We start from the raw sequence: 21977 nt of genomic DNA, 5'->3' as shown, positions 1-21977 counted from the left end.
CCCGGGTCCGAGGGGCGTGCGGCGGGCGGGGCCTGAACGTCACGTGGGGCGGGCGCGCGGGAGGACGCGGCCGAGTGTGTCCCTCGCCCAGCCGGAACCAGGAGCCGCTGCCCGGAGGAGCCGGCCGGGGTCCGCGAGCGCCGGGGCCGCAGTCCAAGCTGCAGGAGGAGCGACCGGGCGGGCGGGAGCGCGGGGGCCGGGCCCGGGGCTCCGAGGGCGTGGCCACGCGTCTTCAGCCGCTGGCCCCGCTGCCCGAGGATCGGCGCCGGCCCGGCACGGCCCCCGCCTGGTCGCCCCCCACCCACCTCAGGGCCCTTGTCCCCGGGCGAGCGCTGGGCGGACATGCGGTCGGAGCAGGCGCTGGCGCTGGCGCCGCCCGAAGAGGCCCGGGGCCCGCACGGGGAGCCGCAGGACGCCGCCGACTTCCCGGAGGCCGGCGACGCGGGGGGCTGCTGCAGCAGCGAGCGGCTGGTGATCAACGTCTCTGGGCTGCGCTTCGAGACGCAGCTGCGCACCCTGGCGCTGTTCCCCGACACGCTGCTGGGGGACCCTGGCCGCCGCGTCCGCTTCTTCGACCCGCTCCGCAACGAGTACTTCTTCGACCGGCACCGGCCCAGCTTCGACGCCATCCTCTACTACTACCAGTCGGGGGGCCGCCTGCGCCGGCCGGTCAACGTGCCCCTGGACATCTTCCAGGAGGAGATCCGCTTCTACCAGCTGGGCGACGAGGCGCTGGCGGCCTTCCGGGAGGACGAGGGCTGCCTGCCCGAAGGCGGCGAGGACGAGAAGCCGCTGCCCTCCCAGCCCTTCCAGCGCCAGGTGTGGCTGCTCTTCGAGTACCCGGAGAGCTCGGGACCCGCGCGGGGCATTGCCATCGTGTCCGTGCTGGTCATCCTCATCTCCATCGTCATCTTCTGCCTGGAGACGCTGCCCCAATTCCGGGCGGAGGGGCGCGGGGGAGGCGGAGACGGTGTGAGCCGCGTGACCCCGGCCTCCGGAGGCAGCCAGGAGGAGGAGGACGAGGACGACCCCTACACCTTTCACCGCGACGTCGGCCCCGGGGGCGTGGGCACAGGGGGCTCCCCCTCTCTCAGTGCTCTTGCGGGCTCCTTCTTCACCGACCCCTTCTTCCTGGTGGAGACCCTCTGCATTGTCTGGTTCACGTTTGAGCTCTTGGTGCGCTTTTCCGCCTGCCCCAGCAAGCCAGCCTTCTTCCGCAACATCATGAACATCATCGACCTGGTGGCCATCTTCCCCTACTTCATCACCCTGGGCACCGAGCTGGTGCAGCAGCAGGAGCAGCAGTCAGTGAGCGGAGGGGGTGGCCAGAACGGGCAGCAGGCCATGTCCCTGGCCATCCTCAGGGTCATCCGCCTGGTCCGGGTGTTCCGCATCTTCAAGCTCTCGCGCCACTCCAAGGGGCTGCAGATCCTGGGCAAGACCTTGCAGGCCTCCATGCGGGAGCTGGGGCTACTCATCTTCTTCCTCTTCATCGGGGTCATCCTCTTCTCCAGCGCCGTCTACTTCGCGGAGGCTGATGACAGTGATTCGCTCTTCCCCAGCATCCCGGATGCCTTCTGGTGGGCCGTGGTCACCATGACCACTGTGGGCTATGGGGACATGTACCCCATGACCGTGGGGGGCAAGATCGTGGGCTCGCTGTGCGCCATCGCCGGGGTCCTCACCATCGCCCTGCCCGTCCCTGTCATCGTCTCCAACTTCAACTACTTCTACCACCGCGAGACCGAGCAGGAGGAGCAGGGACAGTACACGCATGTCACCTGTGGGCAGCCTGCGCCCGACCTGAAGGCCACCGACATTGGGCTTGGCAAGCCGGACTTCCCTGAGGCCGCTCGGGAGCGGAGACCCAGCCACCTGCCCATGCCACATCGGGGATGTGCAGAGAAAAGGATGCTTACCGAGGTGTGACCCGCGTGGGCGGGGCCTGCAGGGGTTCGTGTTGAGCAGGCGTCTCTGAGGCTTCCTTTTCATCTCCTCAGCTCTCCCGGACTCCCGACCCAGTGCCCTGTACAAGGCGTCCAGGGCCAAATACCTGGACTGTCGACCTTGTTGCTTGATCCCTGCAGCATTCCAGGTTTATCCACCCGAGTGACATTTTGAATTCCAATGGTGCCATTCAGTCATGCCCATCTTCGGTCACCCGGATGAGAGTCCTCCCCTCAGACTCTCATTCCTCATTTCTGGGACCTGTCGCATCTCCAGGAAGAGCCATGTCAGTAGGACAGAAGCCAGCCACACTCAGGTCCTGCCTCTCTTCCGAGTTCTTTGCTCCGAGGCAAGCACTTGTCTTACCTTCTGGTCACCGGTACCTGGCAGAAGCTGGAGGATGGAAACTACTCAACGTACTGTTTTATCCCAGTGCCGTGTGACACCTGCTGATCATCCTGCAGAGGACACTTGCTGGAGCATTTAGTCACACAGTCTCAAAGTGTATGAGTCTTGGATGGAACTACAGAAAAGCAGAATTCAGCAGGACCCCTCGGAGGACATGAGGGTCAGCCTGGGCCGGCAACCCCTGGGCTTTCGAAGGTGTGAGCCAGCATTGGCAGCCACCGTCTTTGGCCATGGCTTAGTCTTCCCTGCAGCTATCCCTCACTGTCTGAGCTTCCAGGAAGGCTCCTTCTCAGAGCCAAATACTCTTGTGCAAGTGCCTTCCTGAGCATAGCGATTGGAAACGGAGCCACACAGCCCGGAGGAGCAGCTGCACAGAGTCAGGCAACTGGGTGGACCACAGCCTGCAGCCAGGTGTCACTGAGATGGGTTGGTCCTCATGGAGGGCAGCAGATCTGCCTGCAGGCAAACAGGTTTCTTCTGTGTCTCCCTAAGCCTCGGAGCCCCCAGCCTTTTTTCCGAGGAGTCTGACTTGAGCTTGCACCTGAAGTCTTTCTGAAGCAGCCTCACCTGAAATCTGCAGTCAGAAGTACATGCTGTCTGCCAGACTGGGCTTCTCCCCACTCCATGGCAGGCCGTCTTCGGATCAGGGTTAGACCTGAGCAGTGCTGCCCTGCCGACAGCCCCCTGAGAGGCTCCTGCCGCTCTGGTGGGCAGATGTTCCGGTTCTGGCCTGTGCTGCCTGGTAAGGAATGGGGTGGGGCACCTCCTTCCATCCTGAACCTCCTCGTCCCAGCCCACCCGCCCCTGCCCCTCTTCTCTCCAAGTAACATCACTGCTCATTGTTTTGCCTTTAAAAACTGTGCTGTACCATTCTGACCTCTCCTGGGTGCAGCTCCGAAACTGAAAAGACTGTTAACACATTTAGAATCTTCTATCTATGCTTTAAGACTCTCTGATGGGAATTTTATTTAGAACATTATTTTCTCGGGGAGCAGTTTACAAGGGACAGCCTTTTGAAGGGCCTCTTGAGGGGCTTCTGTGAGTGTCAGATCCAAACCTGGATTTTGCCACAGCTTTACAGGGTAACTTTGGTGAGTCAGTCCCTCTTTGTGCCTCAGTTTCCCTGTCTGTTAAATGGGAACATCAATGTCTTCCCCTCCCTACCTCATGGGGAGTGTCAATGAACTCATCTGGGAAGCTGCTATGCAAATATGTGAGTTATAGTAATGAACTTGGTTCTTAGTTTGTCACCCTGTCTCCCCCTCCTCCAGAGGCAAGGTTTTCTCTAAAGTTTCTGCCTTGGGTCCAGAGCCCAGGAACAGGCCCTTATCTTCCTAAATCCCCCCTTGTTCTCCAGGGCTGGCCGCCATCTTTTTTCTCGCCCCTCAGAGGGAGGCTGCTCTTAGATAGGCACGGTGGGGTCCTGCTGGGGGTGCAGGTCACCTTGCTGGAGCTGGCTTCTCCAAACCTGAAGTGAGTGGGACCCGGAGGCGCTTATGGAGCAGAGGCCAGGAGATGCTCTTTTCCACATTGCTTCAGTTACTCCTGGCTCTCTGGAGAAGGAGAAGGGCCTGCTGCAGAGGCCAGAAAGGTGCTCCCAGCAGTGGAGATGTGGGACACGGGTGCATGTATCTACATGTGTGTGATCACCTTCATCTCCATCCCTGAACAAACACTGCCTTTCCAAGTCAGAGCAGGCCTGAGAGGAAAAGGCTGGGGAAAGCCCGGCCCTCCAGGGATTCCGGTTGCCGTAGCAACCTTCCAGCCTGTTCTCTCCATCTTCTGATTGAGTTTCAAGGGAGAGCACAAGACATATTCCCGGCTTCTCAAATGAGGGCGCCTCCCGCCTGTTGGTAAGGGCTGGCGCAGGACCCTGGGAACTGGAGACAGCTGGCTGCCAACACTTCTGTCCACACCTTTCTTCCTCGTTTCCTCCCCAGACCTTGAGCTGCTTCATCTCACCCCTGGGTGTTCAGAAACTTGAGTGCTACACAACTCCCAGTAGAACTAGTGTCAACATTGTGATTTTAAAATGACAAGGGGACAACTTACTATTCCTCATGCAGCAGCCACACCGGGCATCGCCAAGAATGATACTAGTCATAGGCACCTTGGAATTCTCCTCTGGTCTCAGGTTCTTCCCAGGTCTCAGAGACCCAGGGGAAAATGAAACTCCTTCCTCCCAGGGAACAGTCTGGCTCCAGAAAAATCTCATAGGTGGCTCTTCTTACACCTCGGAAGGAAAACGGAGGTGGTGGCTCCACCTGGTTTCTATGAAGGACTTAGTCCCAGGACCCCCAGTGGCCCTGGGCATCGCCCCGTAGATGCGCCCTGAACATCTGGATACGGTGCCCTGCTTGTTGCTGTGATGAGGGCACGGCCATTGGCAGCTGCCAGGGAAGTGCAGGCCACGCTGTCCTCAACCTGACTGGAGCTGGTGGGGCCTTCCACAGGACTTCCTGGGACTGCCACCCTCAGCCGGCATCCCCTAGGAGCAGGGAGGGACCTCTGGCCGCTTCTGCACCGAGGTAGGTCCTCCTTCGGGAGACATTAGAACTCGGGGTGCTGGGAGCAGAGGGGAGGTGCGCTCCAAGGAAGTGGGCTGACCCTGGCCTCTGAGTGGCCACCTCGCTCTGTGTCTGTGTCTGCCCCCGTCACCTTTCTCTTCCTCTGCATCTTCCCTTTCTTGCTTCTTTTCCTTCTTTCTTTGCACCTCTTTATTTTCCTTGGCCGGCTTCCTCATGTCTGGTTTCCCTCTCCTCGCGGCTTTAACCCCCTACCTCACTGCCTTTTTGCGGAGGGGTGGCAACACCTGTGGCATTGCTCTCAGTCACGCCTTGAGCCTTAGGACAGCTGTGACCCAGCTGAGCAGGTCGGCCTCCAGCCTCAGGATTCCCTTCCTGACATGTCCAGTACCATCCTTTCCTGATAAGCACAGACACATATTCTGCTGCATAGCCCTGGAGTGAGTTTACCTCAGGGTCCCCTGAACTGAGAGCTTCTCGGAGAGCTTGGAGACAGAGGGGCAGTAGTGGAATAGATGGAGTAAAGAGGACTTTGAGGAAGATAGGAGGGCAGTTAGCCTGGAAGCAGCCTCAGCTCTGGGTTGGTTTGCTGACTTGGGCATATGCAGCTCTGTGTAGCCCCAGCCGGCTCTGGCTCCCTGGTGCTCAGGAGGGAGAACACTGGAAGGGTCGCCATTCTGGGGACACTCCCTGAGAGGCAGGAGGAGGTTCAGCGCTGTTGAGTTAGCACCAGAGAGATTTTTGTGGAGCGGGGTTGGGGAGGGGCAGAAGTGTCCTAAGAGAGGATTATGTTGATAGTCACAGAATTCTAAAAATTAACCAGAAAAAGCACTGCTCGGGGTGTAGCACTGGTCTAATGACCTGGCAGTTCCACACTGGGCTGAGGGGTTTTGCAGGTCAAGGTCAGCACCTCTGAAGGCAGCCTAGACCATGTCCGGCGGGGACAGCAGTTTATTTCTTCTGCCCAGGAGGATACTTCAGAGCTGTCTGCCATTGGTTCTTGCTATTTTGTGTAATACCAAGAACAGACTGTGTGTGTGTGTGTGTGTGTGTGTGTGTGTGTGTGTGTGAATTTTGACAGTCAAACTGCGGTGGGGTTTACCTGCACTAAAGATGTGCAGGCATTTTTCTGGTAAATGAGGAGCATGATCAGCACTAGTGAGCAGGGAGTGGCCACTCACTGTGCACACGTGAGTGCAGTATGAGCTTGCTGGAGGAATTCACACTTTGTGGGCCACATAGATAAATACCCTCACACACAAGCCAAACCCGGCCAACGTCTGCCCACTGGTAAGCTCTGAATTCCTCAGGCACAGAAGCTGAGCCCTCTGCCTGCACTGCTCTCCTCTCTGTGATGAGAGCCCTGAAGCCCTGAGTGCTTGGAGAGGTGGAAGGAGGCGCTGGCGTGGGCTTACCTTGCCCTTTGCTCCTGTGCCTCAGACGTGGCTTCTGCTCCACCCATGCCCTGGGGGCTGTCCAGCCTCACCTCTCCATCCCGGCTCCCCTTGTCCCTCCTCCCTGGCCGAGCCCTTGCTTTGCTTGTATTTCTGTTGCCCGCATCTCTATGGAAATGCCAAGATAGGTTCCCAGAGCATACTGGCCCCCAAGACAGTCTGACTGGAAGCACCGTCTTGTCTTGGCTGTGCTTGGTTTTGACTGCGTTATTGCCATGGGAAGGGAAGTGTGGTCTCCTTGTAGGATGTCATGGTCACTTAGGGGAGGAAAAGAAAGCTACTAGTTCAGCTGTAGAATTCCTCTCTGCATCTTCTTTAGACCAGGCTGCACAGATACCTCTTGAAGAATAAGGTCTGGAGTGTGGGCTTGGAGGGAGGACACAGTCACTGGGGTTAAGGACAGGGTCGTGGCAGGGTGGGGAGCACATGCTTGGCACCTCCCTTGCTCTAACTTGAGGAAGTGGCTCACCCTGGCTCTCTGTCCCTTCTTGGTCCTCACCCTCTGCTTCCTTGGTACCCTAGAGGGGGCATAGAGACCCCCTCACAAATGGCACAGTGGCCATTTGTGAGCAGTTACCCCACAGGATGGGGACCCTCCCATTCCCAGAAGAGAAGGTGGGGCTGTGTGCAGTAAACCAGCACTGGCCTAACCTTGGCTCTGCTGGAGCTGTTTGGGGCCCAGTCCCGCTGGGGTTTCTGATGCTTTCTTCTTAATACCACTCTGACCTTGTTGTTGTTCTATAGGGAGGATCCCCTAGAGAGTCACAGGCCCTGTCAGGGACACCTTGCCTGCTCCAGAAACATTCTGCACCCTTCAGCAGCCTCTGCTGTAGGCTGCAGGGAGCAGAGACAGACAGACAGACAGACAGACCCTGGCTCTGTGGTGAGAGCAGAACCAACATTTCTAAAGGCAATTTCAGCCACATAGTCTGCTGCTGGCGCTGCTATTTTTGACATGCTCTCTGTTCTCTCAGGGCCTGACAACCACTGTCTCCGGGAGACAGACAAACCTGCTCTTGGCAGTAGAGAAAGAACTCAGCGAGATGGCCCTGCGGTGGGTGGGGCGGGCATGGCATTCCTGCCTCCTCCAGGCAGGCTGGCACCTCAGCCTGGGGCCTCCCCTTCGCCCAGCCCCTCTGTGCAGCCTCCCGGGAGCAGAGTCCCATGGAGGACAAGCCAGCAGCTACTTGCTGCAGCTCCAGAGGCAGGTGGACAGCACAGTGGTGTGGGCTCAAATCCCTCTTCTGCTGGGTGGCGCTGCAAGTCATGAAAGTGCTCCAGGTGCCTCAGTTTCCCTCTGTCAAATAATAACAGCACTCTCCTGGAGGGGTTTGGAAGATTGAACAAGTTAATACCTGTACAGTGCTTACAGTAGTAAGCACTATATAAGGGCCAGCTATTAGGGTCCTTGCATTCCTGCAAGGAGGCGAGGTAGGTGGACAGGCTGTTTTCCTCCTTGGTGGGCAGGAGCTGTGGAGGCCCGGAGGAGCCGTGACAGGTTCAGGGGCACATGGCTACGTGTGGCCCACCATTGCTACAGAATGGAATGCAGGGAGAGGCTGATTGGGGCTGAGAAAGAAGAAAGAGGGGTCATGGTACCTAAATATTTCTGTAGGTGCTAAATTTACGAGCCAGTTTGTGTCCAATGAAAAAGCTGCAGCGCCCTCCTATGGCCCTAGCTGCCCATGTGGGACCCAGCCCAGGGCAGGGCAGCCGGACCCCTGTGCCTCACCTGACCTCACGAAGCTTCAGTTTTGTCATCTGCAGAGCAAGGCCACCGTTGCAGCTTTCCTGGTGGTTCGTTCCGGGCCCCACCAGGGCTAGCAAGGTGTGAGCTCTGAGCACAACCCAGCTCTGAAGAGCAGAGGGGCCTTGGCAACCAGCGATGTGTGGAGCTGGGGCCACCTGCACCCTCATAGAAAGCCAGGGTCCCCACCAGTTTCAGTTGTATTCTCCAGAACAAACGTTTAAGTGAAGTACACATAACAGTAGACTCTGCATAGCTCTGTTTGACCAGAAGGCCCTTGGCCTGGGGGAGTCACAGCAGAATTTCCTTCAATAACTGTACCTAAGATGTGATTTAATATTCAGAAATGTCTTCTGAAGACATCTTTGAATGGGATGGATAGACTGGTAATACTATTCTTCAACAACATTTGTTCCCAACCACACTAGAATGAGGATTTGAACTTAGCCTTTTGCCTGAGCACCTGGGCATTGCCAAGTGCGGCAGTACTGAGGTCGCAGAAGGACCGATATGAAAGCTGGGAGAGGCTAGCTTTAAGGAGGGGTAAACTGAGGCAGAGAAGCAAAATGAGTAACCCAAGTTCACATAGGTCCCAAGGCAGAGCTGGGCCTGGGACCCACATTTCCTGACTCCAAACCCAGTGTTCTCTTCCGTGGCAGCTGCAGCCTAACGGTTCTATCAACTTTTTTTTTTTTTTTTTAAATGAATGACTTCATTTCCTACCCAACCAAACAGCTTAGTAGAGCTGCCCTAGGAAGTCTAAGGAAGTAATCTTGGATTTTGCCTTTCTCTCCCTGACTTTCCAGGGTACAGAGGCAGCTGGAAGAATTCACAGTGAATAATCAGCTCCTGGACGATTTAAGGATTGTTACCCTGTGTGGACGAAGGTCCTTTCCACTGTACATGCTGACCTTGGCTGTCACGTGGGCCTTCCAGTCCCGGTGATTAGGAGATCTTTAGCCTTTCAGAGCTTCACTTCTGTGTTAAATTTAATAACCAGGCTGAAGGAAATGCCACAGATTGGAAATCAGGAAAGCAAGGGATTGAGGCATCCCTCCTTGAGAGAGGAAGGAATGCAGAAAGTTAGGGTCTAACCCAGCAGTGCCAGCGTCTGATGCCCCAGAACCAGACATGAGTGCTAGGCTTTCCCTGTACTTTGTTACTTGGTGGACAAGGAGAAGCTCCTGCTGGGTCACACATCATTTTTATAAATCACAGGACCAGAGACAGGATGAACAGTTTCCAGCTGAGCTGTAAATCAGACAGGCATGGCCCTGCTGCCGCAAGGCAACTTGGCATTGCTGGAAGGGGAAGGAAGACAGCTGTCTGTGCTTCAGCAGAGGGGTCTCTGTCCTGGGGAGCCCTCGTGTGTGACCTGTGGGAGCCAGCATGCTTGCCTTTACAGCACAGTGTTACATGACAGTAGGCAGTCCCCGGAGTGCCAGGCATGGTGGCGCAGGCCTGTGATCCCAGCACTCGGGGAGGCTGAGGCAGGAGGATGGCCCAGATTGAGCCCAGTCTGGGCAACTCAGCATCTTAATGACATCTGATCTCAAAATAAGAAAATAGCTCAGGCCCTGGGTTCAGTTCCTAGTAACACACACACACACACACACACTCACACACACTCACAAATAAATTCAGAAGAGCAAATCACAGAGCCCCTACTTGAAAACTACACAGGTTGCCCCATCTGTCATGTCCTAAATTCCCAGATTTGGCCTGGCAAATAATGTTCTTCCAACATTAAGAAATATTGGAAGATTTTACACACAGGCCTGGATTTCCGATTTCTTTTGAAAAATAAAAGTCGGCCCTGGTTGCCCCAACTCCTGCAGGTAGGAGCTGAGCCCTGCTGCCCCACAGAAGGGCAGGGGTCTCCTGTTTCCACGAGTCCTGCTTCTCTGATTTCCAGTCCATGGCAGCGTACTTCCGCCTGCTCACTAAATCTAACAGAAACGTCAGCCCTGGAAGGTTACAGAGCCCCGAGTCAGTCTGATGGAAGCTTGTGTGTGAGCTTGTTTCTGAGCCTCCCCAAGGTGGGGTCTGGGCCCAAGGTTGTCCCACGCTGCCCACAGCTGCCTTCTTCTCAGGTGGGAAACATTTCCCTGTGCCTGTTTCTCCACTGGTTAGAAAGTGAAAGGCCGCAGGGCGCTGTGTTCGGGGAAAATTCCACCTGGTGGCCCCTCCGTGGAGCTTCCCTGTGTGAGCCCTTCCTGGGTCAGATGTGAGGGCCGGGTGGGGTGGGGCACACGCGGCTGCCCACACGGTGGTCGGTGGACGTGGAGCTGAGAGCTGGAAGCACCCAGTCGCCATGCCAGCGGAGAGCCTCTGAGGCTGCTGGAGAGCAGAGGCCCTGTCCTCCCAGCTAAGCAGGTGGGCAGTGTGTAGTGCAATTAGCATTTCTAGCTACAGCGATGACAGCGACAGACCACCCACCTTTCCATTGCTAACAGATGCCTGACACAAACCAACTTCTAGAGAGAAGAAGAGGTGTTTTTCAGCTCACTGTCTTGGAAGTTCTAGTCCACCGCTGAGTGGACACATTGTTTTGGGGTCGCTGGTGGTGGAGATGGGGCCGGGGAGGGAGCGCATCGCGGCAGGATGAGAAACAGAGACAGAAGAAGCAGAGAGGAGGAGGTTGCCAGGCGCCCTCTGCCCCCTGGAGGCTAGGCCCAAGGCTGAAACTCCAGAGACCTGAAGACCTCCTAGGCCCCGCCTTTTACTTGCTGTCACCTCACAGGAGAGAGAGCTGAGAGCTGAGGACAGTCTCACTGCACGGCCTGTGCAGGCCTTGTAGAGCGAGAGCCAGAGCACAGGCAGATTGGGCGTTGGGATGCTTCCCAAGAGGCCTGCGTCCCCTTTACTGAGTCACATACTGAGACACCCGCTGTTCCCGCTGGCCAGGCTGAGCGGCACAGGAGGGATGCCTGGTGGACTCTGGGGCTTTCCTGGGTCCCAAGTGGCACTGGCCATGGCCTTGCATTGTCCCTTGTCTGGTGACTTCCGGTCACTTCCAGATCCTTTCCTGTTCCTCAGCTGCCCCAGCTGCAACTCCTGTCTTTGCAGTGTGCTGGTCAGAAGCTAAGTGGCCGTCGAGCTGGAACCCTGTCCTGCGTTATCACTTTAGGAGGGAGATAAGACAGCTTTTCTCATTTCCTCACTTGCCCTATGATTTCATTAAAATATCTCAGGGCTAGAATTTAAGAGAGCTGGCATAGTCATTGGGGCTGCAGTCAGTTCAGAATTCCTAGGATTCTAGCAGAGGAGTAGATTTCACACGGACCCTCTCTCCCCGGGGTATCTTCTACTTCTGAAAGTCAGGATCTAAAGGAATCTCTCTCCTCTGAGTATTTACCCTTTATGGTAGGGCAGAAAAAGTTACATCAGGCTGGGATGAAAGGAAATCCACCTGGGCCTTCTCTTCTGTCTTAATACTGGTCACTGCATCCATTTCTCTAGTACACACATTTCAGAAAAGGTTTTTGTTTGTTTGGTACCAGGGATCGAACTCAGGTCCTTGCACTTGCGAGGCAGGTAGTGGAACCACTGAGCTAAATCCCCGGCCCTCAGAAAAGTTTTTATTGTCATGTATAACAGAATCATTTTTCTATCAGAGGTGCTTTTTAATGGAAGCAGACTCGCATCAATGAGTAAAAATCGCATCATGTAGCTAAACTTAAGAGAGAACGTATAGTCAATAGGAAAATGAGTTTAAACCAGTTTATCCCCTGCTTCCTGCAATCCCAGTTCCCTCCTCCCGTGGAAGCAGAAGGAGTATTGAAGCTTTAGAAATGATGATTGCAGAGCAGATTGGAGAAAGGACCTTTTCCCTTTGGAGACACCATGTTTTTCATTAGGGACATTTTTCAAAATGCACGTTTAAAAGTGGGATTCTGAGCTGTTGTAGTCACTCTTTTCTAAGTGTGATGTGCAAATGCTCAGGGGACCATTCGTAGGTGTTCTGCGTGACATTTCCCATACCTGTGCTGGGTTGGGGTGAGGACAGGAGCTGTGCAGACCTGCCCAGCCCCTGGCCTGTCAGCTAGCAGTGCAGTAGGGGCTGCGGCCTGCCTGCCCCAAGGGTCAGTGTCCAGGCTGCCACCGACTGTCCACAGTGTGATCTCGGGAGGGCAGCCTCTCTGAGTCTTGGTTTTCTCTCCTGTAGAATTGGGCTGTATTAGGGCCGGGGATTTAGCTCAGTGGTTTCGCCGCCTGCTGCACAAGTGCAAGGACCCGAGTTCAATCCTCGGTACCAAAAAAAAAAAAAAAAGAATCACGCTGTATTAATAAATGCCCTTCCTCGTGGTGCCAGCCAAGCGGAAGGGAATAATGCTAACCAGGCCTGCATACAGTGAGCATTCAGTAAGAACCAATTATTTCTCTTTTCTCCTTTGCTTGCTTCAGTGCAGCACTAAGGCATTGCAAGGCCTCTCAGTATTGTCCAACCTTTAGAAAGAGTTGAAAAGCTCCTATAAATCAAAATCTTTTGATATATTTTGATACATACATACATATATGTATCTCAATATCACAGTTTCTCTTGCCTCATAGATCTGGACTTTCTGATCTCACTGTGACCATGATTCAGCTATGTAGCCATCATAACTTGGTCGTTATAGAGGTGACTCAAGTAAAGACCTAGAGTCTGTGAGAGAAAGCTGCCTCCATGCAGGCGACAGCTCCTAGGGAGTCACAGAAATCCCTGAAGGTAGAAAGTAAGCAATGAGGTGACAAAGCTACTCTTGGTCCTTGGGCTCAGTGACAGCTGCCAGCATGCTGGGCCCCACTGAAAGGTTGCACGAGAGAGTGGACAGATTGTGCAGGTCCCCCAGTGACCCCAACTTCGGGCCGGCTGGCATCGCAGGGAAGAGAGAGCTGCACAGGAAGGCATGAAGACTCAGGTAGAATGCTTCCTCCAGTGCTGGGCAGTCCCCTCACGGTTCCTTTTATGACTACGTGAGGTCAACCTGCTTCTATGGAATTATAAACCAGTGGAAAATATGACTCAATTTACAAATCATGCATTTGATTTATAGACAGCATTTCAGGAATGTACTTAATTTGAAAATAGATCAGCTGAAGTTACTTAATGATGGATAAATAGAGAAAAAGGCAAAGAGGCATGAATAATTGAGCAGGAGGTGGCTTCCAAAAATCGTGGAGCTGTTACTCCAGTCTGCGCCACAACCATTCTGAATTACTCCAGGCCTGTTCTGAAACCCCAGAAGCAGAGCGTCCGCAGCACAGATTCCTTCAGGCTTTCTGCGTTTGAGCTCAGAGGTCTCTGTTGTCAGGTTGTTTTCCTCACATCTACTGTCCTGGAAGCGTCCTTACTCCCCTACTGAAGTGGACATTCTGATGACCACATCACCTGGAATCACTTGGCCCACAGTTCCCATGTGGTCTGCAGCTCACAGATGCTGCCTGACAGCCCCAGGAAAGGAATCCCTGGCGCTGGGGTTCAGATGCTGCCTCTTGGAGCACTGAATGTAGAACATAGAAGGAAAGACTCTGCAAAGCCTACAGCAAATAAACCTATCTCACTTCTCTAACCCAGTATTTTTCAGATTATTTCTTACCACAGACGCACCACCTTTTGTTTTTTAGCTAATTTCTGTTCACATCTCACAAAAAGTGCAATCCAAAGAATGCGTGTTGAGAAAATCCTTCCACTGGAATAGAATGCACGGAGCCTCAGTCTAAGGTTTTGTGGACCGTTTGGTGGCTGCTTCTCAACCCTTTTGAAGCTCCCTACATCTCTACTGTGTGTGTGTGTGTGTGTGTGTGTGTGTGTGTGTGTGTGTGTGATGCTGGGGATGGAGCCCAGGCCTCTCACATGGAGCACACACCCTTCCACTGAGCTACACCTCAGCCCAGAAACTGTTTTGTTTTGCTCTCGATTATGTGAGAGAAGCTCTCCTCTCCCCTGCTGCCCGTTAAAGCTTTCTTGAATAAATGTCTGTGAGGAGGTGACCTCAGAGGTGGTCTTGTGAGGTTTGGAGTAGCTGCTGTACTTTGCCAGCAGATGTCAGCATTTTGGATAATCTACCAGAGGCGAGGTAGCCTGCACTACTTGCACGATGATGTTACGTCCACTTTTCTGTGCATAGTGTTAACCAAGTTAAAGATTACAGTGTTTTTTTCACAAGCACTTTTCTAACTAATCCTTTTTAATGAAAACATTCAAACATTAACTTTCCTAATTGCCATATTTATAAAGTCAAACTCAAAATCTAAGCAAAACACAAAGAAGGACCAGCAGCGAGCTGTAATGGGGCTTTCCAATGTTCTTTTCCATTTTTCCTAAATATTGTCTTCAAGTGTGACCCTTGTCCCTTCTGTCCCCTAAATGCATCAGGTGCCGAGCAGCTCTTTTCTGCTTGGTTTTCCTTGTGCTGCTGTGGAAGCTTACTCTGACTCTGCTCTGCTCAGCCCGGAAGGCCTAACACTCAGGGTCTGCTGCTCCTCCAGCTGGCCTGGGACTTAGCCCTTTGTCCCTGGTTCATCTTTGAGCTCAGGGCTGAGAGGAGAAAAGACATGGCTGCTTTTGCCGGTTGACTCCTTTGTAGTTGCTCATTTATTGGACTTCCCAAGCCACACAAAGGAATTTCTGATCCTGTTTGTCTCATCTTTAGTCCCTGAAAGTCAGAAACCATAGAGTGTGGGGCAGATGGGAATCGCACCTAATAAGGGCCTGTCACTAGCATTCTGTAGGACCCTGAGCAAGTCACCTGCCTGTAGTCCGTGCCTGTGGCCATTAGTGTCATTCTCGGGTCCGGGGTCTTCATCTGCAAAGTGCGATGGTTGGGTTTGCCATGGAGTTTGCTTGGAAGTTCTTGGGTGCCCACACACATTCATCAGTGTGCAGCTGGCCCCCTGACTGCCTGGGAGGCGTTACTGCTTGGTTGTTACCACTGGAGTGACCTTTGAAGAAGAGTTGGGTTTGCTAAGATTTCAGCCGTATGTAGACTGATTGCTTCCCAGAGCTCATGTACTCCAGTTTCTTATTTTACGAAGATCAGAATTTAATATTTAAAAATAAAATGAACAGGTTATAAGAAAGTCTTAAGAGAGATGTAATAATTTTATTGAGTATCAAGTCCAATAAATATCTTCCTTTTCTTGCTCCCACTCTTCCTCTCTCCCTTATTTACTTATTTTATAGATGAGGTCTATCTTAGTTATTAAGTGCATCTAAATCCTTTTTTATTGTGATGTTGCAGAGTACATATTCCTTGCTCTTGGCTGTGTCGAGCACCTGGCACTGTTACCGGGAAGGTGCGGGGGCCGGGAAGGCCCTTCTCTATTAAGGAGAAGCCGTGGTGCGGCCCCACGCGGGGCTATCGTGTTCCCTGCACCTCTGGGCTCCTTAGGCAGGAGCCTGTGGCAGGGCAAGGTTGATCCAGGTCTCTCTCTACTTGGACCAAGTAGCAGCTGCCTGTGAGTGGCACCAGGGCAGCTGTGGGGTGTGTGCCAGGCTCACAATTCTGCCCTGAAGTCGCTCTGGGATGAAAGGTCTTGGCATGGCACTGGTTTTGCCCTTGCAGCTTTGCCCTAGGCAACTTCTGGGCTGGCCTAGCCCTGCACAGTTCCACCAGCCTGGCATTTGTGTGTCAACCCCACCACACTTGGCTTCCTCTCCCGCCGCCCGCCAGCCACATGCAGGCGAGAGCCCTGGCTGGGCTGGAAGCCTGAGTGGGCTTCTAAGACACTGTTGGACCTTGAATAAGCTGCTGAAAAGAAGGATTTTAGCTTTTGACTTTAAAAGTGGTATCACTACTCATTATGGAAAAGAGTACAATTCAGAAAAATATAAGGAAGGAAAGAAAAATCCCCATAACCCCACACAAGAGATATTCACTTCTAGGCATTTTGTTGTAGTTTTCACCAGAGTAGCTCTGCCTCCTCACCTAATCCCTGCAGAAATCATGCAGCACTTCATTTTAAAAGCTTCATGCTAGCTGAATGTGGAGGAGCTCGTCTGCAATCCCAGCCCTCTGGGAGACTGAGACAGGAAGATCATAAGTTCTAGCCCAGCCTGGGGTACTTAGCAACTTAGTGAGACCCTGTCTCAAATTTTAAAAGAATAAATAAGCAAGTGAAAAATGAAAGGCCAGGAATGTAGCGCAGTGCAAAGGCCTGGGCTCAGTCCTCAGTGGTGCTCCCAACGCCTATTACAGCTCTGCTTTTCTCCGCAGTGGTGTGTAGCCCTGGTAGAGATGCACCATTATTCTGCTGCTGATCCCTTATTGTTGCACATTTAGGTTGCTTCCTGATTTTGTGCTGATAACTGGTGCCCCTGTGAACTTTAGTATACATACTTGTTTACATTTATGAGTCTCTCCTTAGGCTGTATTTCTGCAGGAGTCAGGAAGCCCGAACCACAGGCAGCCCTTTTCAGGCCCTCGGGGTCCCCACCTGTGATAAGCCAGCACTAAACTCAGCAGCAAGCAGTGCGTTGTGTGCCACGCCCATGCGCCACCCTGTGACCTTCCCAGCTGCCCACTGTCGCGCCAGTCCTGGAAGGAGCTTGCTGGCGGCAGATGATGGGGCATCCTTCTCTGGACTTCCCTGCTGACATCTCCCCTGGAGACGAGAGAGCAGGCAGAACAAACCCCAGGGTGCCTTTCGGGTCTGGCATCATCTGTGACCCCTCCTGTTGCCTGGGGAGTTCAGGGGCTCCTTCACTGCTCTCCATTCTCCCATTCCTGTGTTTGATGAGGCAGGAGTGTATATGTGTGTGTGTGTGTGTGTGTGTGTGTGCATGTGTGTGTGCACCTCCGTGTGTACATATTTTTGTAGCCTTCTTCACAGAGCAGTCAGCAGAGTATGAAGTAAGGGACCCTGAATAATCTGTTGACAAAATGCTAAAACGCTGGCCATCAGTGCTATTCTATATATATAACTTATCAAGATTTTCTTTCCATCCGAAAGTCCCCAGGCATTCTGCTGGGAAATTTGTTGTCTTGTGATTGGGCGGTTACCTGTTGGAGTAGGGTGTGCCTGGATTTGGCTGTCTAGCACAACCCTGTTCCCGAAGCACACATCTGTGCAAGCCATCTGAGAGGCCGGTCTCTCCCTGAGCTTGTTTGCCCACGATGCCCAGAAACTGCTGGTGAGATCGATCACTCACCCCACAGGAAGCAGGTGACAGACTGCAGACCCTCACTGGAAGGGCAGGATTGCACTGCCTTCACTTGTCCCTTGCAATGTGAGGGGCAGCGGTTCCAGGACCCCACAGATAACAAAATCTGAAGGTGCTCAATTCCCCTGTACAAGAGCCACAGTGCTTGCATAAGACCCACTCAGCCCGCAGTCTTCACACTGTCTGGATGATTTGTGATACCTCCTACAGTGTGAAGAGTCGCTGTCCTCTATTGTTTAGAGAGTAACAACAAGGAAGAGTCTCTGTGTGTTCAGTGCAGATATAACTTTTTTTCAGATACTTTTGATCCAAGGTTGGTTGAATCTGTGGGTGCATATCTCGTGGATACGGAGGTCAACTGCATAAAGGCTGCAAAGCCTGCTTGAAATTCTGATACCTTAGATCTAGGGGAAGCTGGAGACTGCTTTTTAATACATGTTATTCCACGTGATTACTTTCGGGGTGTCTGGGGCAGTGGGTCTCGTAAGTGCCACTTCCTGCCCTCCGCTGTCTCTGTGCCCTAACTTGCATCCTGGATCCGGGGTGAGGTCCATGTGCAGCATTTTTTTTGATACCAGGGATTGAACTCAGGACCTTGTGCTTACAAGGCAGTTGGCAAAACTACTGAGCTAAATCCCCGGCCCTCTGTGGAGCATTTAAAAAAACTTCTCAAGAGATTATTGTGTGGAACCAGAGCTGAGCTCCAGCAGCCTGAGATTGTGGCAGTAACAGTATTACACCTTCACATTTACAGCACTTCATAACTTTCTCTTACCTGAACAATCCATAAAGGTCAGAGGCGAAGGTGGTACTAAGAGATCGGCCCTGGCCCACAGAGCTTGACTAAGTCGCACAGCGCCCCCTGCCCAGCCCAGGGCCGGTCCTCCCGGGCCCTTTGGAAAAGAGCAGCCTGTGCCCTTCGCGGAACCTCCCTGGGGAAGCTTGCCCCTTCCGCCTCCCTCGGTTGGCTTCCCTCCTGCTGACGCCAGGGGCTCCCCTCCCGCGCACCTGCTCGGAGCCCTGCGCCCCGCAGAGCCCCTGTGCTGTGAGCCCTGCACGCCCCCCCCCCCACGTCCCTGTCACGGTGAGGGGAGGCACGGAGGTGCAGAAAGCCCGGGAGCTGGGGGGCCGCCTCACCCCCCGGGCTCCAGGATCCAAGAGGCGCCGTCCCAGCGCGTCCAGGTACAGCTGCCACCCCCGATTCTCCGGCGCCCCCTGCACCCGTTCTGCCTGCACCCACCCCCAGCAGCCCGGAAGCCCACCTGAGTCCTTCCTGGAGGTCACCTGAGGGGCCGCTCCTTGCACCTGACTGGTGGGAGCTCGGCAGGGCCAAGGCCGTCCAGGAGGAGCGTTCAGCCCGGGGCGGGGGTCCCGTCCTCTGCGCCCACCCAGCCGCTGTCATCCCCTAACTCCAGCCAAGGCTTTGCCTCCTTCCGCTTCCTCTCCTGTCGAAACCTCCCCTGGAACAGGCTGCATCCTGGAGCGGCTCCCAGAGGCTGCAGCTTTCTGCGTCAGCACCCTCAGCACCCTGCAGCCGCGGTGCTGGGGGGCAGGGGTGGAGGAGGCGGGGCCTCGCTTCTGAGGTGCCGAGCAGAGGTACACCTGGGTCACAGCACCTCGGGCTGACTCCCGGCCCCTGTGCCTTGCTTCAAGGTGGTGTCCTGAGCCTGTCAGCAGTTCCTGCAGTGATGTCCTTCTGCTCCTCTTGCAGGGTGCTGTCACCACCTTGGTGACCTGCTCCCCAGCCCTGGCTTTCAGGAAAGGCTCCCTCTCTGCTAGCAAGGCCAGCCTCCACTTGGCCCCTCTACTCCTCTGCAGATCCTTCGTGAGGGTGACTTTTCTGCTAGGGGAGTTTGGAAGGAAGGGAGAGGAAGAGGGGATGGGCTGGCCCACCTCAAGTTACCCTCCTGCCTCAGCCTCATGAGTCATTGAGACTTCAGGCGTGTGACAGTGTGCCCAGCCACCAGGATTGAAAAAGAGTCAACTAGTTACCTCCTGGGGCTGGGGAGAGACCCAAATTCTTTGAAGCATTGGCTCTAGAAACCTGAACAAAGTAGAGATTTTGAGAGCAAAACACAAAAGCAAAAATAAAAACCAAGCAGGACGGGGACAGCAGTTGGGATGGGAATTGGTGGGGATCCGGTGGGAGGAGACACCTTCCTGGTGTCTTGTACTCCTTTGGTGTTTGTAATAGACGTTTATAGGACGCCTGCTGGGCCAGGCGCAGGAGAGTGGGAGGTGAGCAGGACTTCAGCCTTCTGAGGAAATCTGTGGCCAGCGAGTTGAGAGGTGCTTTCTGGGAGGAACAGAGAGCCCAAGCCCCAGCAGTTCTGAGTCCACTGATCCAGAGAGAATCGGTGAACAGGATCTGGAATGGGGGCTGGCCATGGACACTGTTCAAAGCACAGTGACTTAGCGAACTAGGAAGACAAGCCCAGCCAGTGCTTTGGGCTCCACTTCTGAGACTGGGAATTTGCCCTTCCCCGGAATCCACATGGGGAAAGCAGCACAGGCAAGCAGAGCAGGAGGGGCCTGCCGTGAGCGACACAGGCAGCAAGTGCCTGGGAGAGGGAGGAAGAGCAGTGGGTTCTTCCCAGGGCTGGAGGGCATCAGGGGAGGTTTCCCAGAGAAGTTAACACGTCCTCAGATGACTTGGGATTTTAGGGTTGAAAAGAAAGTTATTAATGACAGGAACAGCCGAGCAACAGCCTGGAGCTGGAGAGTGGATGGTGAGTCCAAAGAACAGGCACTTAGGATGCAGAGCGGGAGAGAGGGCGCAGGGGCTAGAGAAGGAGACGGGACGCGAGGCTTAGGGGTCGAGAAGATGTTGGAAGCCGGATTCGTTCTGGTGGCTGTGGGAGCCAGGGCGAGTTTTAAGTCGGAGGCAGGGTGTCCTGGAAACACACATGGAATGACGCCCTGGGGACAGACTGGCTGTCTTGGGAGCAGCCTGGCCTGGCCAGGGGCCTCTGAGAGGTGGTGGGCGGTTGCTGGTGGGGAGGAACACTTGAATCACGACAGGGTTTGTAATTGCTGACACATGTGAAAAGAAGAAGCAGTCCAACTTTTGGCCAGTTTGGGACTGTTTGTAAATCCCCTCTGTCTGGTGCACCCCTTTATGGACTCAGTGCAACCCAACCCTAGTGACAGGCTCCTCTGGGCATCAGGCAGCGGCACTGCAGTCCTGGGTGGACGGAGGCAGAGCTGCAGGTCAGTGTGGATCTGAAAGAGTCTTTGTGGGGATGCAGACGGCTCCAGACGGGTTGGGGTGCAGAGGCTGGGGTGTGGTCACCACTGAGTGCCTTGGACTTGGGGTCCTCATTAGCAACGAGAGGCTAATGTCCCCCTGACCCTCATCCAGCAGCCTGGAGGGGCAGTACTAACCGTTCCTCAGCTCGCCGCCTTGAGGCCAGCTGCAGGGAGGGGACTTGTAACAAGTAGGCTACTCAGAAACTTGGGGAGCTTTGCTTGCCCTGTGCACACAGGAGGCCGGGTGGGGAGCAGAAAGGTGCCCCAAGGGCCTCTGACACTGAGAAGCAGGCTGTGCCCGGCAGTGTGCTCAGTGGCTCCAGAAAGCATGACACTCCTTGTGTTTGTTGGCTGCTGACCTGCTGCTTTCTGTGGACGGAGCACAGCACCTGTCCATCTGGGTTTGGTTGTTCCTGTGTGTTTTATACGTAGTAAATATATGGATAGCAAATATACATAGTAAAATGTGTAAATATACATGGTAAACACACACACACATGCACGCACACACGCACACATGCACATTACCTGCTGTGGGCTCATCATGACCTTCAGTTGTCTTTCCTCATGAAGCTGAGCGCTTTCCTTGGATTTATTTGCTGTTTCCTCTTCGGTGAAGCATTCCTTCATGCCTTTTGCCCAATTTCTTAATGAGCATGTTTGTTTTTTTAACTGTTGAGTTTTTGAGTTCTGTAGATATCCAGATATGAATATTTTATCGAATGTGTGGTTTACAAATATTCCCTCACAGTCAGTGGCTTTTATTTTCATTCTCTTGAGATGAATCACAGATGAGTTTTTATTTTAGTGAAGTCTAATTATCAATCCATTTTTGATGTTTTGGGCTTCTGGTGTAATGTCTAAGGACCCTCACAAGCCATAGTTCCTCTAGCTTTCTCCTCTATTTCCTTTAAAATTTTTGTGGTTTGAAATTTTGTATTGAAATCTATGTTCTATTTAATTTTTTTTCAGAACTGAGGATTGAACTGAGGACCCTCTAACTGAGCTATATCCCCAACCCTCATTAAAAATGTAAAATTTTAAGGCAGAGTCCCTCTAAGTCCCTAAATTGTTCCATCTGGGGTTAGATTTGTGATCATCCTGCCTCAGCCTCCCAGAGTGCAGGGATTACAAATGTGAACCACCACACTTGGGTTAAATTTATTTTTATGTAAGACGTGGGCCTTAGGCCAAGGTTCATTTCTTATCTGTTGGATGTTCAATTGCTCCAGTGTCATTTGTTGTGAGATTTACCCTTCCTCCGCTGAATTGCTTTTGCAATATTGTTGTAAATTAGTTGTTCATACTTGTGGGCATAGTTTTTGAACTCTGTTTCCTGTATTCATCCATGTGTCCATCCCGCCTGACAAGGCCCATGATCATTGGTCAGAATTCCAATGTATGTTCACAGCTGAGGAAATTATTAGGCTGAGACAATGGTGTGCTCTGACGGGACATATTTGGCTCTGATGGGACATATCTGGGCCACACACAGCCTA

At 53.6% G+C, this 21977-nt stretch overlaps 1 protein-coding gene across 1 annotated transcript in view; it reads left to right on the top strand.

The window, feature by feature from the left end:
• Positions 1–261: 261 nt before the first annotated feature.
• Positions 262–21977, top strand: part of Kcna6 (potassium voltage-gated channel subfamily A member 6) — a 32661-nt gene continuing 10945 nt past the window's right edge. The window contains exon 1 of the mRNA XM_004869372.3: positions 262–4883. Within this exon, the coding sequence (XP_004869429.1) occupies positions 343–1929 (1587 nt within the window). The 5' untranslated portion in view covers positions 262–342 and the 3' untranslated portion in view covers positions 1930–4883. The remainder of the gene's footprint in view (positions 4884–21977) is intronic.

Source organism: Heterocephalus glaber, unplaced genomic scaffold (genome assembly GCF_053883595.1).
Source record: "Heterocephalus glaber isolate CG9 unplaced genomic scaffold, H.glaber_assembly_v1.0 deba00001444, whole genome shotgun sequence".
NCBI lineage: Eukaryota > Metazoa > Chordata > Mammalia > Rodentia > Bathyergidae > Heterocephalus > Heterocephalus glaber.
The sequence above is the reverse complement of the archived record's forward strand: the minus strand, read 5'-3'. Positions and strand labels throughout refer to the sequence as shown.